This window comes from Ailuropoda melanoleuca, chromosome 5, assembly GCF_002007445.2.
Source record: "Ailuropoda melanoleuca isolate Jingjing chromosome 5, ASM200744v2, whole genome shotgun sequence".
NCBI lineage: Eukaryota > Metazoa > Chordata > Mammalia > Carnivora > Ursidae > Ailuropoda > Ailuropoda melanoleuca.
Genome location: NC_048222.1, coordinates 52,213,623 through 52,229,454, shown reverse-complemented (window position 1 = coordinate 52,229,454; position 15,832 = coordinate 52,213,623). Strand labels below are relative to the sequence as shown.

Sequence of the window (15,832 nt, the reverse complement as noted above, 5' to 3'; positions counted from 1 at the left end):
ATCTAATTAAATTTATTCCTAGATATTATTTTTTTTAAGATTTTATTTATTCATTTGGGACAGAGAGATAGGGAGAGCAAGAGCAGGGGGAGAGGCAGAGGGAAAGGGAGAAGCAGATTCCCTGCTGAGCCAGGAGACCGACATGGGGCTGGATCCCAGGACCCTGGGATCATGACTCACCCCAAAGGCAGGTGCCTAACCATCTGAGCCACCCAGGTGCCCTCCTATTTTATTCTTTTTGATACAAGTGTAAATTAAATTTCTTAATTTCTCTGATAATTTGTTATTCATGTTTTGAAATATACCACATCTTTATATATTGATTTTATATACTGCAAGTTTACTGAGTTTATTTTATTCTGGTTTTTTGGTGGAGTCTTTAGAAAATTATATACACATTTTCATTGAAAGTTTGAAATGGAGAAAAAGTGGCACGTACAGTACATGACAAATCTACCCTAATTTGTTTCCAGAACGTGTTTTCTATCATAACAAGCATATTCTATATTGTACTCTTCTTGAATTACCTAATCATCTTCTTTATCTTATTCACTCTGATTATTTGGACTTACTGAGCAAGTTACTTAGGTCAGTAATAATTAGTGGCTGTAAACAAACAATGTAAGTGAAAACAAAATACTTAGGCTCTTCCAAAGATAGGCATGTAACTTTTTGTTCCTGTTTACATTTTCAGGTGCAAAATTTTACCTGAATAACTTTAGCTTTTACAGTCTTACGTGATGATTTTTCTTATGAGCAAATTGAACCTGAAATTAAGGTGTTTTATTTTTTTAAGATTTATTTATTTTAGAGAGAGAGCACAAGAAGGGGGAAGGAGGAGAGGAAGACGGGGGAGGGGTAAGGGAGAGAGAGAGAGAGAAGCAGAGTCTGAGTCAGAGAAGCCTGATGTGGGGCTTGATCTCACAAGATCATGACCTGAGCTGAAATCAAGAGTTGAATGCTTATCCAACTGAGCCAGTCAGGTGCCCTGAAATTAAGCTGTTTTTTCTCAGGAACTTATTATACCATTCATTGTTCTTATTGTTTGTAACAAATTTCAAAGGTCCCATTGTACCCAAACTTTGTTCTGCAAATCATGTTTTTGTCCAGAAATAATGTGAAATGATACCTACAGGACAGGAAATAGATAGATAGATAGATAGATAGATAGATAGATAGATAGATGATAGATAGATAGATAGATAACATATTTATTTTAAAAATCTATTTATTTATTTATTTAGAGAGAGCACGAGCATGGGAAAGGGCAATAGGGAGAGAGAATCTCAAGCAGACTCCCCACTGAGCTCAGAGCCTGACACAGGGCTTGATCTCATGACCCTGAGATCATAGCCTGAACTAAAATGAAGACTTGATGCTGAGCCAGCTGAGCCACCCAGATGCCCCTGATTGTTTTTTGGTTTTTGGTTTTTTTCCCCAAAAAACCACATTTCATGGTACATGAAAAATGCTTCAAAACAAGAAGGATATTTTTTTCTTGTAATTATCAAAATGTGATTTTTTTTGAGTATAGGAAAGTCATAGTTTATATAATCCCATGAGGAAAAACCACAGGATGATGAGAAAAATAGAACTTCATTAGTTGTGTCACCGGTTAACATAGTAGAGGAAAAAGAAAAGAGATACTTGGCAAATGGAGGCAGACATGCTTTGTTCCTGTTGTATTAACAGTTGGTTGGTTGGAATATTGATGGTTTAAAAATACTAGTCATCACCTTTGGCAAGGAAGCCTGATTACTTTATTTCTCAGGCTCACTTTAATTTTCTCATATAGTTATGAATAGAAAAGGCAATTCATTTTTTTCCTGTGTCCTAATTGTTCAAAAAGTGACATATTAGAGCATTTCACCTTAGATTCCAGTTTCTTAGAGGAGGAATTTTTAACAATATAATTGTTTAGGATACGAACATCCTCCCTTTTGTAATCTGTAAGCCATACTTTGCTAAAGAGGCTTATCAGAGTCAGAGCATTCCTTAACCTCATTTCTACAGATAAAACATTGTCTCCACAAAATAAAAATTGTCGTCTTTTCTTCTGCAATCACTTCAGTAATGTAAAACTGATACTTATCAGTTTTATTCCTAATTATGTTGTCTTATATTCTGTCTATAAATAGAAAAAAATCCCAAAAGAACCATGACCAACTTTGAAAAAGTAAATTAACTTCATAAAAATTTTAGTGCTTTGTTTTATAAATTATTTTTACAGTGAGCATGCATTTTATTATAATTAGAAAATACATACTAGGGAGGAAAGTGACATGAGATTGTTTTGTTTTGTTTTTATTTTGACTGGGGAAAAGCCAGGATTATTGTTTGCCAATGAGAATTATTTCATTTTGCAAGTCACTTCCATGAAGTGTTGAGTATGATTTATACCATCTTTGTGATTCTTAAAAGGGGGGAGGAGATAGAACATATATTCACACCAATAAATACCAGTGTCATTTAGAAACAGGAGGCTCCTATACAATGTAAAATGCAACTTGATCTACAGTTACTGAAAGGATATTTAAAAATGAAATGAAAATACATTTTAGAAAGTACTATATGTTTATTGTGGAAGATTGGGAAATTTTAGAAACCTTTAAAGTAGATTAACAGTAATCCTTCCATATTGCTGAATTTATTCTGTCCTTGGGTCCTAATGCCAGTAGATGAGGGCTCTTCTTATTCTTGAGACCACCTTCTCTGCATATCTGGCTTCTGGTTTACCTCAGCCAGAGACCCTCTCTAGGTAACACACCCAGTCCCATCCTTTCTTGTTAGCTAGGATCCTATTAACTGTAACTAGTTATCTTTCTAGGAAAAAGTACTACATAAAAAAAACAAAACAAAAAAATTCTTTGCTTTCAATCCAACTCCTAATGGTGAGTTAGGTTCCCATTTTCTATGGTCCATGGCTGATTTCGGAGTTTTCCCTCGATTTCTTCTACTTTGTTTTATTCAGTGTTACTTACCCTGTCTTTTTTGACTTATTCCACAAAACTCTCACACTCTTGGTCCTTGCTTATAACCTTGTTTGATCTGGTCTTAATTTGCTGCTAAGAAAGTACCTCATTTTCCCAAGATAAAGTATTCTCCTGAGAGTAAGAATCTTCTCTTTAAGGTAGATTTTTACATGCTTTCCTAACTATTCACTTTCTGGTTTCTAAATTGACCATCCCTGCATTTTATACTTTGCTTCAGTAAGAAATGTTGCCATATGTCATTTAAAAAAAAAGATATATTTATTTGAGAGAGAGCATGCACAGGTGTGGGGAGGGGCATAAGGACAGAATCCTCAAGCAGACTCTTCCTACTGGTGGAGCCCAAGGCTGGGCTCAGCTTCACGAGCCATGACATCATGACATGAGCCGAAACCGAGAGTCAGAGTCTTAAATGCTGAGCCATCCAGACGTCCCTCCATATATCATTTATTTTAGAGTAATTTTTAGCTTTGGTAGACAATGCTCATATCCTAAAAATCACAAATGAAAAACATGTACATTAGCATTTCTCTAAGACTGGGGATATATACCCTCTAGTGAGCTATCCAGTATTTTCTCCAGCTTCTATAACTTTTAAATGTTAAATTTATTTTAATACCTCGTTCAATTGATTTTCATTGTGCTGTCTAGTAAATTTTCCGTATTTCCTCTTTTTTTTTTTTTTTTAATTAGCTTCACTTCTTTTTATGAAATGGATCATGGCTCTTTAATCCCAACCAAACAAAAACGTTTCAGTGAAAACTTCTCAGCTGTCCAGAACTTTTTTGTTTTTCTCTAGTGTGTTTAATTTTTTAGGAACTATTCTTTATATTTATTACCCCTGCTATAACCTAAGGATTTAGAGGCCAACTATATATCGCTTGAATTCAATAAAAAGAAAATATACACATAGGGAATTTGAGAAAAGGTATGAATCACTTACTTAATTCTGAAATATGTGGATAATTTCCTGTTCAAAACAACCCTTTACCCAACCTTGCTTTCTAAGTTCATACATATTTTACTCTTCTTGGGTTCATTAGCAGGCTTTTCCCACCCAGTGTTCTATTGGGTTAGAATTCTCCCTACTAAGACAAACAGCAAATTACCTGATGTGATTGCAAATATAACTAAATTCCCTACTTACTTTTTACCTGAACCATAATGGTACATGGTACACATACTCGTCAGCCCAGTTAGAACAGGAAGCTGTCTATGGACAGCTGATTGAAAATCTATTATGCCGAGAATCGTTCAATTCACTTTAATGATATTGAAGATGCCCACTCTGCTAAGCAGTACAATGGAAGCAAAGATGAATAATACATAGTTTTAATTCTAAAAGAACTCTTAACAGTTTTTTGTAAGATAAGACATCTTCATTATGAAATGAAGCCAAAAGACTTACTTGGCTTAGACTATATGTATTGAAAAGGATGGATCCAGTTGTTTGTATAAATCTTCATATGGGGGTCTCCCACTTGAATAATTCCCATACTTGATCATCCTGCTGCTTTGTAAACTCACATGAAGTATTAAAAGCTTTGAGCAGACGCTCATGTGATGGCAAGGCTGGATCTTGCTGTTTAAAAATTAGAAAAAATTTTAATGAAGCTTAACTCCCTGCAGGGAATCTTCCAGTGCCCTTACCAAACATTTTCTGGGAAAACACACAGTGAGGGGAATGTACTAATAAAGGGAAATATGCTGTTACCATACTGTGGAATTGAAAAACTGTGGAAAGTTGGTCATTTCAACACTGTGAAGATACTCTGAAATTAGGTTTAAGATATTCTGAAATGAGATTTAAGGATTATTAATGCAAAATATAATTGTTTCATGTAAATGCTAGGCTCCTCCAGGATTTATGTGAATGTTCATTCGTTATGCATCAGGCAGTTGTGTGGAATTACCTGTAAATGTAACTTCAGACGGTGATAGTCTTTCTTTCAAAAAGTCATCTGCTTTCACTCCTGGGAGGCTCAGTAGGTTAAGCATCTTACTTCAGAACAAGTCATGATCTCAGGATCCTGGGATTGAGCCCCATGTAGGGTTCTGAGCTCAACAGGGAATCTGATTTTCTCCCTTTCCCTCTACCCTTCCCCCAGCTCATGCTCTCTCTCTCTCTTTCTCTCAAGTAAATACAATCTAAAAAAAAAAAAAGAAAAGAAAAGAAAAAAGAAGTCACCTACATAGTTAGATATGGAAAGAACAGAAAAGGATTCATCCTGACAAGTCCCTTTCTTATCAACCTATGGTGGTTTCTGGAAAATTCACTATGAGTACTAACACTTAGTATTTATTTAGTATTTTGAAATCTATGGAACTTAGTATTTATTTAGTATTTTGAAATCTATGGAAATACGTTGGTTACCATCATACAATTTTGATCTTCAAAATAATACTGCAGGTAGGTAGATATGTAGGGGAAGAAAGCAAGGCTTAGAGACCTAAGTCTCTCTGTGGATTATAAGACTCCTAGGTGGCAGAACATTCACTCCACAAAATATGTATTGTACCCCTACTATGTGGCAGGGACAATGATAGGCACTCTTAGACACTAAGAAGAGAAATATGGAAGATCGGCTGTAAATATGGCCTGAAGAAACCCATGTTAAATGTCATGTGATTGGCCCTACGCTCGGGAACTCAGGTCTCCTGGCTACTCATGCAGTGAATTTTTCTACCCCACCAGTGGCTTGTCATTGAAAGTCTTTCCATGTGCTCTAAGAAGGTATCTCCCTTTAAAATATCACCATTACCATGAGAGAGTTCCACATTTAGCCTTTACCTACTACCAGTGTTCTCTTATGAATTAGTTGATGAGCTCCTTCCTGAAGGATAGGCAGTGAAAGCAGTCCCCTGCAGAAGGAATTGTAGAATGAGCATACTTCAGAGCTGGGAAGGGTTGGAATGTCAGGGAGAGTGCAGAGTCAGGAAAGAGAGGCCTTAGTAGAGTACGAAGGAGGGGTGGGGATGTTCGTGGGGGGTTAGCATCAGCGTTAAGAATGTTTCCTGTCTACTTCACAATTTTACCAGGAACCAGTTTAGACCAAGGAGATCTATATCATCACCCTTGGCCTCATGGAGTTCACAGTATAGCAGGACATGGACATTATCAAGTAATTAGAGGTTCTTGCTGCTGTGAAAGAAGATTGCACAACAGTGGAACCCAGTCCAATCTGGGAGATGAGGGAGTTGTGTTCAAATGACTGAATTGGGCCCTAGAACGCTGAGAGAAGAATAAGTGAGCAGGATTACTGTGCTTACTATCATTACTTATCAATAATTAAGAGGTTCTTTCAAAATAGTATTTTCAAGGAAAAGTGATAAAATAGTTTTATGTTGAAATTCTCCAAATCCACTGACTTGGCTGGCATTATCACTTCTTTTCACAGAAAATACATGTCTTCAAAAAGACCTTGCAGGCACTGATCTACCCCATGTCCTCCACCACCCCCCACAATTTTGAAGTCTGGACGGCAACAACACCCACCTACTGTTACGAGTGTGAAGGGCTCCTGTGGGGCATTGCTCGGCAAGGCATGAAGTGTTTGGAGTGCGGAGTGAAGTGCCATGAGAAGTGTCAGGACCTCCTAAATGCTGACTGTTTGCAGAGTGAGTACCTGGTTAGGCTACCGATGTGTATGCAGAGCCTGCCTTAACCTCCATGGTTTCAGATTAGACCTCTTCAGCTCTTGATGGTTTGCTGTAATTCCAACCCCTACCCCTCCTATTGCACAAAGTTTCACATCCCACTCGTCCAGTCGTACCATTGATGACGTGTTGCCATAGTGCCGGGCTCTGACTTAGATGCCTCAGAATAAGCCATGGCACATTCGCCAAACAGAAAACTGGAAAGCGGCTTCTGATTTGTTTGGTCATTTCCATCTGGTAATAGCCCTGTGTGGAAAGTGGGAATGTGTGAAGTCATGTTCCTCAGACAAGGACTAAGGCGCACCCCTGTAATTGCAGCCATCTCAATTCCTTCCCTAGCCTATTTGGTGTCTGCCTGAAAGAGTCATACTCTTGGAATTGGGAGGTTTTGTGTTTGAATATCAAAGATACATCTAACTTACCAGATACGTGACCTTGGCAAGTTTTTTTAACTTCTCAGGGCTTCATTTTTCTCCACCAAATGAACAGGAATAATACAATTTACCTCAGAGGGTTATGGGGAAGACTAAATGAAATAGTCTCTGCTAAGAGTCTGGCACATAGTAGATACTCAATGAATATTAATGGCTTCCCCATCCTTTTGCACTTCTGACTAGGTACATGTCACTTCGACCTTTATGACAAGTTAACTTAAATTTTCCACTTCCAAAAAAATTCTTTATACCGCTACTTTAGATTAGGTCCAGAAATGCCAAAATATCACATTCTAAAATACATATTACTTTTCAGTCCTGCATTGGTTTGGCTGTGGCTGGGATGCTTAAATTACTAAAAACAACAACAACAACAAAAACCCAAAAAACAAAAACAAAGCAAAAACAAAACACACACACAAAAAAACATTGCCAAAGAAATCTATTTAAACATGGACTTTCATTTGCAAATCTTTTTTTTTTCCACATGTAAACATGGTCCCCTCTGTTAATTGTTTATACGAATACAATGAATGTGTAATATCCATCCCTTACCTAAAATTGAGGGGGATCAGAGGAAAATGTCAAAATAAAGATTAAATCGTAAATGCTGTCACAGCTGGTTTTGTAGTAAGTCATACACATTCTACAGTTTTCTCTATTTGTATTATCCTTACACTATGAGATCAGATGGAGATTGTTAATGGTAATGAATGCTTTTTTTTTTCAACATATGTAGTCTCTTTTGAAAAATAAAAAGTATATTTAGAAATAACTGCTTAAAAGGAAGGGAGATTGACTTAAAACTACTGAGCTAACTTGCATAATCTCATAATCCAATTAGAATTCAGTCTACTTATTTAAGAAATGAATTGTAAACAGGCATTTTAAGAAATAAGCATATTAGGGCAGTAACATTTCAAAAAACGGGAAAAATATTGCCATCTAGAAACAAATGGCTTGAATTCATTAAGGAAAAAATGATGTAGATTATACTTCGGAAATGGGCTGATTCTCTTCTCGGTATTTTAAAGACTAAAGATGTCACACATTCATTAGACTTTGCACACATTTTTATATTCTATTTCTGTTTCTTAAAATACGTTGATGGATATTGGCTAAATTAGGCAACTTTTTCTTTGAGGTTATTTGCTAAAATGCACATGTAAATTGAAAGAATCAAAAACAGTTGAGAAAAATGAAGATGGGTATGAGTGCCCCAGGAAGGGAATATTTTCTTTAGTAATGCCTCCTTACTGTTTTCCTAAAATCCACCCTTGCATTGAACAGAAAGAGGCTTTGCAAGCATATGAATTAAACTTCACCACTTTTCACAATACTATCAGTAAAATTTGAAATTAATCCTACAGAATCAATGACACTTCCTTAAAAAATTTCTCTTTTCATTGCTTTAAGCGAGAAATTTGCAATAGTGACACACCTTGTGTATAAGATTTCCACATATGCCTACGATGGAAAAAAAAGGAGAGAATCTGGGGCGCCTGGGTGGCACAGCGGTTGGGCGTCTGCCTTCGGCTCAGGGCGTGATCCTGGCGTTATGGGATCGACCCACATCAGGCTCTTCCTCTATGAGCCTGCTTCTTCCTCTCCCATTCCCCCTGCTTGTGTTCCCTCTCTCGCTGGCTGTCTCTATCTCTGTTGAATAAAGAAATTAAAAAATCTTTAAAAAAAAAAAAAAAGGAGAGAATAAAAAAGTGAGAAGTCAGAGTGGGAAGGTCTAGCTAATACAGCCATCCTCCTTTGAAAATGAGGAGGTTCTAAGATTTCTTTTGCAGAATGGTCAATCTCTGAACACTGCTAGGAAAAATTTAACAGCTTGGCAGGCAGCTTAATTCATCATTAGAAAATTGCAGTGTGTAAATTACAGCTTGAACCAAGCCCTGCCTCCTGGTAACTTCTATTCTTTAAACTTCTATCCTTCAATCTTACCACTGGAAAAAATATTTAATAAATGAACTTCCTATGACAGTTTTTCAAATACTTGTCTTTTTCAAATGAGAGTCTTCTTCAGGTTTTTAGAACCCTTATTATTTTACTAATCTTTTTCTGAAGGCTTTGCAGTCTGTCAACATAGACACACCCACAAACACACACACACAGAACAAAAACAAAAGAAAAATTGTTCTCTTTATTTCTCCAGAATTTAACACATGTAGGGTAGTTAGATGATTAATAAGTGTTGGTTAAGCACCAAACGAGGGCATGAGAACTGCAGTTAGAAATAAAATGTAATGGTTTAAAGATCATTCTTTCATAGAATCAAAGATTTTTAAGGAAGCCTTTGAGATCAGTGGATTGGACAACCCAATCTACTGATTTTACGGAGGTCACATGATCCAGTTTCTTGTCAAAAAGAATCAAATAGATATTATACATGGGGTTAGAACCCAGGTCTCTGAACTCCCAGCCTAGTGTTCCGTCCTAATTTATAAAGAAACATACAAAGTTTGTATTAAGGGAAAAAATGGTAAGTCAATGAATTTTATTTATGGTGCTTTTCCAGTCTCCCATGTAGTACCCCTGATTTTTAGGCAAATTACACTGCCCAGATGTTGGCCTCACCTCATGATGAGTCCAGGCCTGTCCTCTGTGGCCAACTCACTGACCTTGGAGTGTATCCCTATCACAACATACCTACTGCATTGACTTTTCAACAACATTAAGGAGAAAATCATCTAATAAATTAATTTGGGTAAAAGTGGAATCAATAGTTTAGTTACTGTAATATAACGGTCATTTTCTTAACCTCAAGGAATAAGCTAACAATGGAGCATCTTCAGGTTTGGGATAGGCTGCTGTAGGGGGACAGAAAAGGTGAGTATGCTCTACCTGAAGCCATACAGGTATTCAACATAAATAAGCAATGGATAGCTATACATCCATACCTATATCTGTATTTCAGAGTCCTCAGTTACTTGAGAAAGATCTGGTTTCTAATCCTGCTGCTACTGGGATTTTTCAGAACCTCTCCGAGCATTATTTTCTACATATGTGAAAAGAATTAATAATACTCGTTAATGCCCCTTAGCTAAAGACCACCAAAAACACATTTGTAGTTTATTTTATTTGAATTTAATTAACATATAACATGTTATTAGTTTCAGGGGTAGGGTTCAGTGATTAACCAGTTGTATGTAACACCCTGTGCTCATTACATCACATGCCTTCCCTAATGTCCATCCTCCAGTTATCCCATTCCCCTACCCACCTCCCCTCCAGAAGCCCTCAGTTTGTTCCCTATGATTAAGAGTCTCTTGTGGTTTGTCTCCTTCTCTGATTTCATCTTGTGTTATTTTTTTCTCTCTTCCCCTATGATCCTATTTTGTTTCCTAAATTCCATATATCAGTGATATCATATGATAGTTGTCTTTCTCTGATTGACTCATTTCGCTTAGCATAGTACCCTATAGTTCCATCCATGTTGTTGCAAATGGCACGATTTCATTTTTTCTGATGGCTGAGTACTATTCCATTGTATATATACCACATCTTCTTTATCCATTCATCAGTAGATGGACATCTGGGCTCTTTCCATAGTTTGGCTATTGTGGACATTGCTGCTGTAAGCATTGGGGTGCAGATGCCCCTTTGGATCACTACATTTGTATCTTTGGGGTAAATCCCTAGTAGTGCAATTGCTGAGTCATAGGGTAGCTTTATTTTCAACTTTTGAGGAACCTCCATATTCTTTTCCAGAGTGGCTGCACCAGCTTGCATTCCCACCAACAGTGTAGGAGGGTTCCCCTTTCTCCACATCCTCGCCAACATGCGGTGTTTCCTGTGTTGTTAATTTTAGCCATTCTGCCTGGTGTGCGGTAACACATCTGTAGTTTTGTAAGTTCAGTTTATTATCCATTGCTGCAAAGGAGACTATAAAGCAGGATAAACCATGGGACATCTCAGTAAGAGGGTGTTAGAAAACAGAGGTTGCTGTGGATTATGTGTTGTCTGGAAGTGAGAACGATTTATGATTGTGTAGGTTAAAAAAATCTTATCTACCAGGAGGACAACGAGTGAGGCAAATAGCTGTACTTAGCAAAGAAACAGTGGTCACTCATTAGTTAGGAGAGGGGATGTTTGGTATTTCATGGTTTTCATTTGCACTTAGACTTCTGAGATGGCCTTGTTTGTCTCACGTCAACATGGTCACGGTCACACAGACCATGTGAAGCTGGTGTCCTGTGAGTTTGCTCAGATCCAAGAGGAGAACAGCGTGGCCTAGCTGTCAGTGCCAGGCCAGCTTCCAGTAACACTGTGAGCTAGTTGTGTCAGCCAACTTCCACTCAGAGGCTAGTTAAGAAAAGAGAAATAGAAAAAAATCTTGTGTTTAAAATTCTTTGTTTTCTATTATCCTTTTTTTTTTTTGAAAAAGACATGAAAAAATCTGTTACAAAAAGTGATAAGAACAAAAAAGATCTTTCTTGGGGTGCCTGGGTGGTGCAGTCATTAAGTGTCCTTCGGCTCAGGGCTTGATCCCAGTGTTCTGGGATCGAGCCCCACGTCAGGCTCCTCCGCTAGGAGCCTGCTTCTTCCTCTCCCACTCTCCCTGCTTGTGTTCCCTCTCTCTCTGGCTGTTTCTGTCAAATAAATAAAATCTTTAAAAAAAAAAATCTTTCTTTTTTCTATCTCTCCCTTGATTTTTTTTTCCTTACATAGTAAAAAAACTTTTGAAATTGAGCACTCTTTTTTCTTTTGTTAAAATTAGTTTTCCCCCTCATCTATACAATTTTTGACTCTGAAATAATTGAGAAATCTCAAGGAAGTTAGTATCTAAATAATGCTCAGGAGATGTAGTAGCTTTGACAAACAATTTTGAGAGTGCATTCCTGATTTAGTCTTCTTTTAATATGCAAATGGTTCTGAACTTGTTCTCAAAGTTTGCATTTACCAATAATGGGATGATTGAATATGGTGGAGGTGGGTGGCGAAGAAAGGATGATTTTTTATTTTGGACCCAAACTTGACAAAAGTAAAATTACTTTATAGAAGGTGGCAGTTCCTTGAAAGAGGGCTCCCTGCCCACATTCTCCCACTGTCAGTGATGGGGACACCTACGAGAATAGATGGTGCTATCCTAGATCTGTGATCCTCCAATTATCCTTCTATTAAATGTCAGTTCTTTGTTGTGTTCCAGAACTTATGTGGAGTGTGTAGCTTTGATTGTATAAGACAAAGGAGACAGGCGATTTGAAGATTTGGGGAGTTGTAGGTCTGCTCCTTGGAAAGATTGGAGGCATGTTAGAAGAGGAGGGTTAAGATGATCTTGGCTGTAAACAACTAAAGGGAAAAAGGTAGAAAATGTCCCCTACATGCCCACCTACATGATTTCATGAGAAAGAAAAACAGAGGCACCTGCAGGATTTTATGAGGAAAGGAAAGCAAAGCAATAAAGTTTCTTAGGCTAGAGACTCCTAGAGAAAGAAATGCCTCAGTATCAGACCTTCTGCATGCTTTCCGTGCATATCAATCCCCTACCTCCTCTGGGTTCACCAGCCTCAAATGCAGGTAAAAAATTATGGATATGAAAAATAAAAATTTTATACTAAAATTTTTTCTAGTTTCCCTGTACTTTTTTTTTTTTTTTAAGATTTTATTATTTATTTGACAGACAGTGAGAGAGGGAACACAAGCACGGGGACTGGGAGAGGGAGAAGCAGGCTCCCTGTGGAGCAGGGAGCTGGACACAGAGGCTCCAATCCTAGGACTTTGGGATCATGACCTAAGCCGGAGGCAGGTGCTTAATGACTGAGCCACCCAGGCGCCCCATATGCTTGCTTGCTTGCTTTCTCTCTTTTTAAGATTTTATTAATTTGAGAGAGAGAGAGAGAGAGAGAGAGAGAGAGAGAGAGAGAGTGTGTGTGTGTGTGTGTGTGTGTGTGTGTTAAAGAGAAAGCACAAGCAGGGGTTGCTGCAGAAGGAGAGGGAGGAGCAGGCTCCCCACTGAGCAGGGAGCCTGATGTGGGTGGGGCTCCAGCCCAGAACCCTGGGATCATGACCTGGGCTGAAGGCAGATGCTTAAGCAACTGAGCCACCCAGGCGCCCCGGAACTTTATTTTCTTAAATCTTCAAGTACTTCACTGGCTCCCATCTAGCAAGTAGTTCTAGAGCATTAAGCACTCCGCAGACATTGGGTGTGGCACTGTCCACGGGGAGAGCTTTCATGGAGTTGCTTTACAGGTCAAGTAATAATCTTAAAGCTAAAATCTCCAAATTCCATGTTGATGTAAAATTCTTTAATAAATGCTTATATATTCACCTTGGGACATCTAGACTTTATATTTGCTCAATTGAGTGTTGAAACTTTTATACATTATCTCATTTAATCCTTATAACGACCCTGTTAAGAAAGATGCTACTGTTATTTCCTTTTGTTTTTCAGATGAGAAAACTAAGATTACAGAGATAAAGTAGCCCAATTTCAGGTGGTTAGTAAGTGGCAAATCAGGATTCCCCCAGGACTGTCACCTTCTAGTATATGCAAAGCATCAGGAGCCACGATGCTCCTTTACCTTATTTAAAGGTGATTTTCTTGATATATTTCTTCCATTTTATATTTGGACTTATGCCAAATATTGTTTTATGCTGACTGTAAGTGCATGAGATATGTAAGCCAATCAGTTTCTGCTTTCTAAGGATGGGCACAGCCCTTGTTTTCTGAAAATTCCCAACCTGAAGCCAAGTGCCCAGTGTATTTTGTCTTTTCATAAGACTCCACAGCATGCATATCATTTTACACTGAATTTATTATTTTTTTCCAAGATCATGGCCTTAGAGTAAGAGCGTACACAAAGTTCCTAAGACCTAAAACTGGACCCAGAGCCAAATTATATACTCAAATATGGCAATCATTTTATTTTAGGTTCCCCCTAGAAATATTTCATCTTCTCTATCAAATGTGTCCTATTTTCTAAAGAGCATGCTTGATCCTTGGAACACATATTTAGTTGAGGTTGGCCTTACAGGCTAGCCTGTAAGCTAAACGGATATACAGTCAGCTGAGCCAGTGGTGATTAATACATGTTTAAGAATTATGCAAGGCAGTTTCTTGAAATCAGCCATGTTAGGAATATTTACACCATAGAAATCTGTTAATATTACAGGTCAGGTTTGGTTTTGTTGTTGCTATTTGTTTTCTTTTGTTTTGTTTTTCCATAGGGGAGGGGTGAAAATGTGACCACTGAGTTAGGGAGCCTCTGTTTCTGTTAAGGAAGTGATAAGATCATATACTGAGAATGGAGGTTAATGGGGTGAGGTAAGTGACTTGAAGACTGTAGAAATTTTTGGAATTGCTCTTGAGAAAAATAGAGAAGAGATTGAGACCAAGAGAGACTATTAGACGCAGCTGATAGATGTATATAGATAATAGCCTGAAAGAAACACTGAAATCATAAATTGCCTTGCAAAGGTGGTAAAATTGTGAATTTCACATGAAATTTACATGTTTTGGGTAATAAAAATTATAAAGAAAGTGAGGGTTCAGATTAAGTGGCTTTCCCATTAAATTATGTAGAAAGGAACCATGTTAGATAAGCTTGCCCTCTGTTTGCAGATGAATTCTCTTGTATCTCTTGCAAGGATGATTTTGTTGTGTATAATTATATCCTCTGATCTGTCAATTAAGCATTTTTAAAAGTAACAATGATGCATTCCATTTGGATAATGTATTACATTTTACAAAGTGCTTTCACTGTACATTATCTCTTTTGATCTCATTTATTGTTGATCCCTGGCTGACATATTACTCACTGTATTTCAGTGAAGCTACTAGACCTTCGGTCATACACTTTGAAGGAAGAGTCATATAAATGCAAATTTAAGTTTATCTCTGATGACTTTGAGATAACAGACCAAGCCTGAAGGAAAATAATAAACCCAAAGGGTTGGAAATTCATGGCAAATTGCAGCTATCTCAGAAATAGTTTCATTGGAATAATCAGGTTTGATAAACAATAGGCAGTGGAAAGTGCTTGCAGCTCAGTGACAAAAATTAATTACAAATTTGTCTCTATATCTCCAAACTACATAGATTTAAGTTGAATCATTTCCCTCAGATCAGATGTAAAAATGAAAGTAGAACTTTTAAAATGCCACATATCTGTTTCTAGAAATAACAGATGAAAGATTTAAACATAAGCCTCTGTTAACCTGCTTTCCCCAGAATAGTGGTTGCACAATTGATGGTTTGTCTGTTGTCTACAAATTAGAGTTTTCTACTCCAACTTCAAGAGCATTGGTGAAAGATTTCACAACTAATCGTCACACTTTCTTCATTAACTCTTTTAAAAAATTCAGAAGGCGGTAGTTAAGTACAGAAATTTGATTCCCTTAGATAAAAAAAATTTCTTGATATTCTGCCTTTGAATTTGGTAGTGATTGCTTTAATGAGCATTACTATGAGGGTGGTCATATGTTGGCTCTTCCTGAATTTAGAAAAATAATCCAAAATATATTTAACTCGCAAGGACTTTAACACTTTTTTTTCTATAGCCTTTGGGAGCACTAAGAGCCAAAACAATAATAGGTACTTAGAAATTTGGGGGAGAGTTACATTTTATGGTACTTCTCACCTGTTGAACATTCATTCTTAGGATGGCTGTCGCATACCAAACTTTTGGGGCACTTTGAACTTTGCAGTAGTTTTTTCAAGGCACCACTGCCCTTTCTTTCTATTTAATGAATATTTCAGTACTTAAAGTGAAATATGCCTATTGGGTAGCTGGAACTATTCAA

General features: G+C 37.3%; 1 protein-coding gene across 1 annotated transcript in view; it reads left to right on the top strand.

Annotated features, from left to right (window-relative positions):
• The window catches only part of UNC13C (unc-13 homolog C), a 586,721-nt gene that overhangs the window by 227,278 nt on the left and 343,611 nt on the right, over window positions 1-15,832 (top strand). Inside the window, exon 9 of the mRNA XM_034661708.1 lies at window positions 6,389-6,608. Coding sequence (XP_034517599.1) covers window positions 6,389-6,608 — 220 coding nt within the window. The remainder of the gene's footprint in view (window positions 1-6,388; window positions 6,609-15,832) is intronic.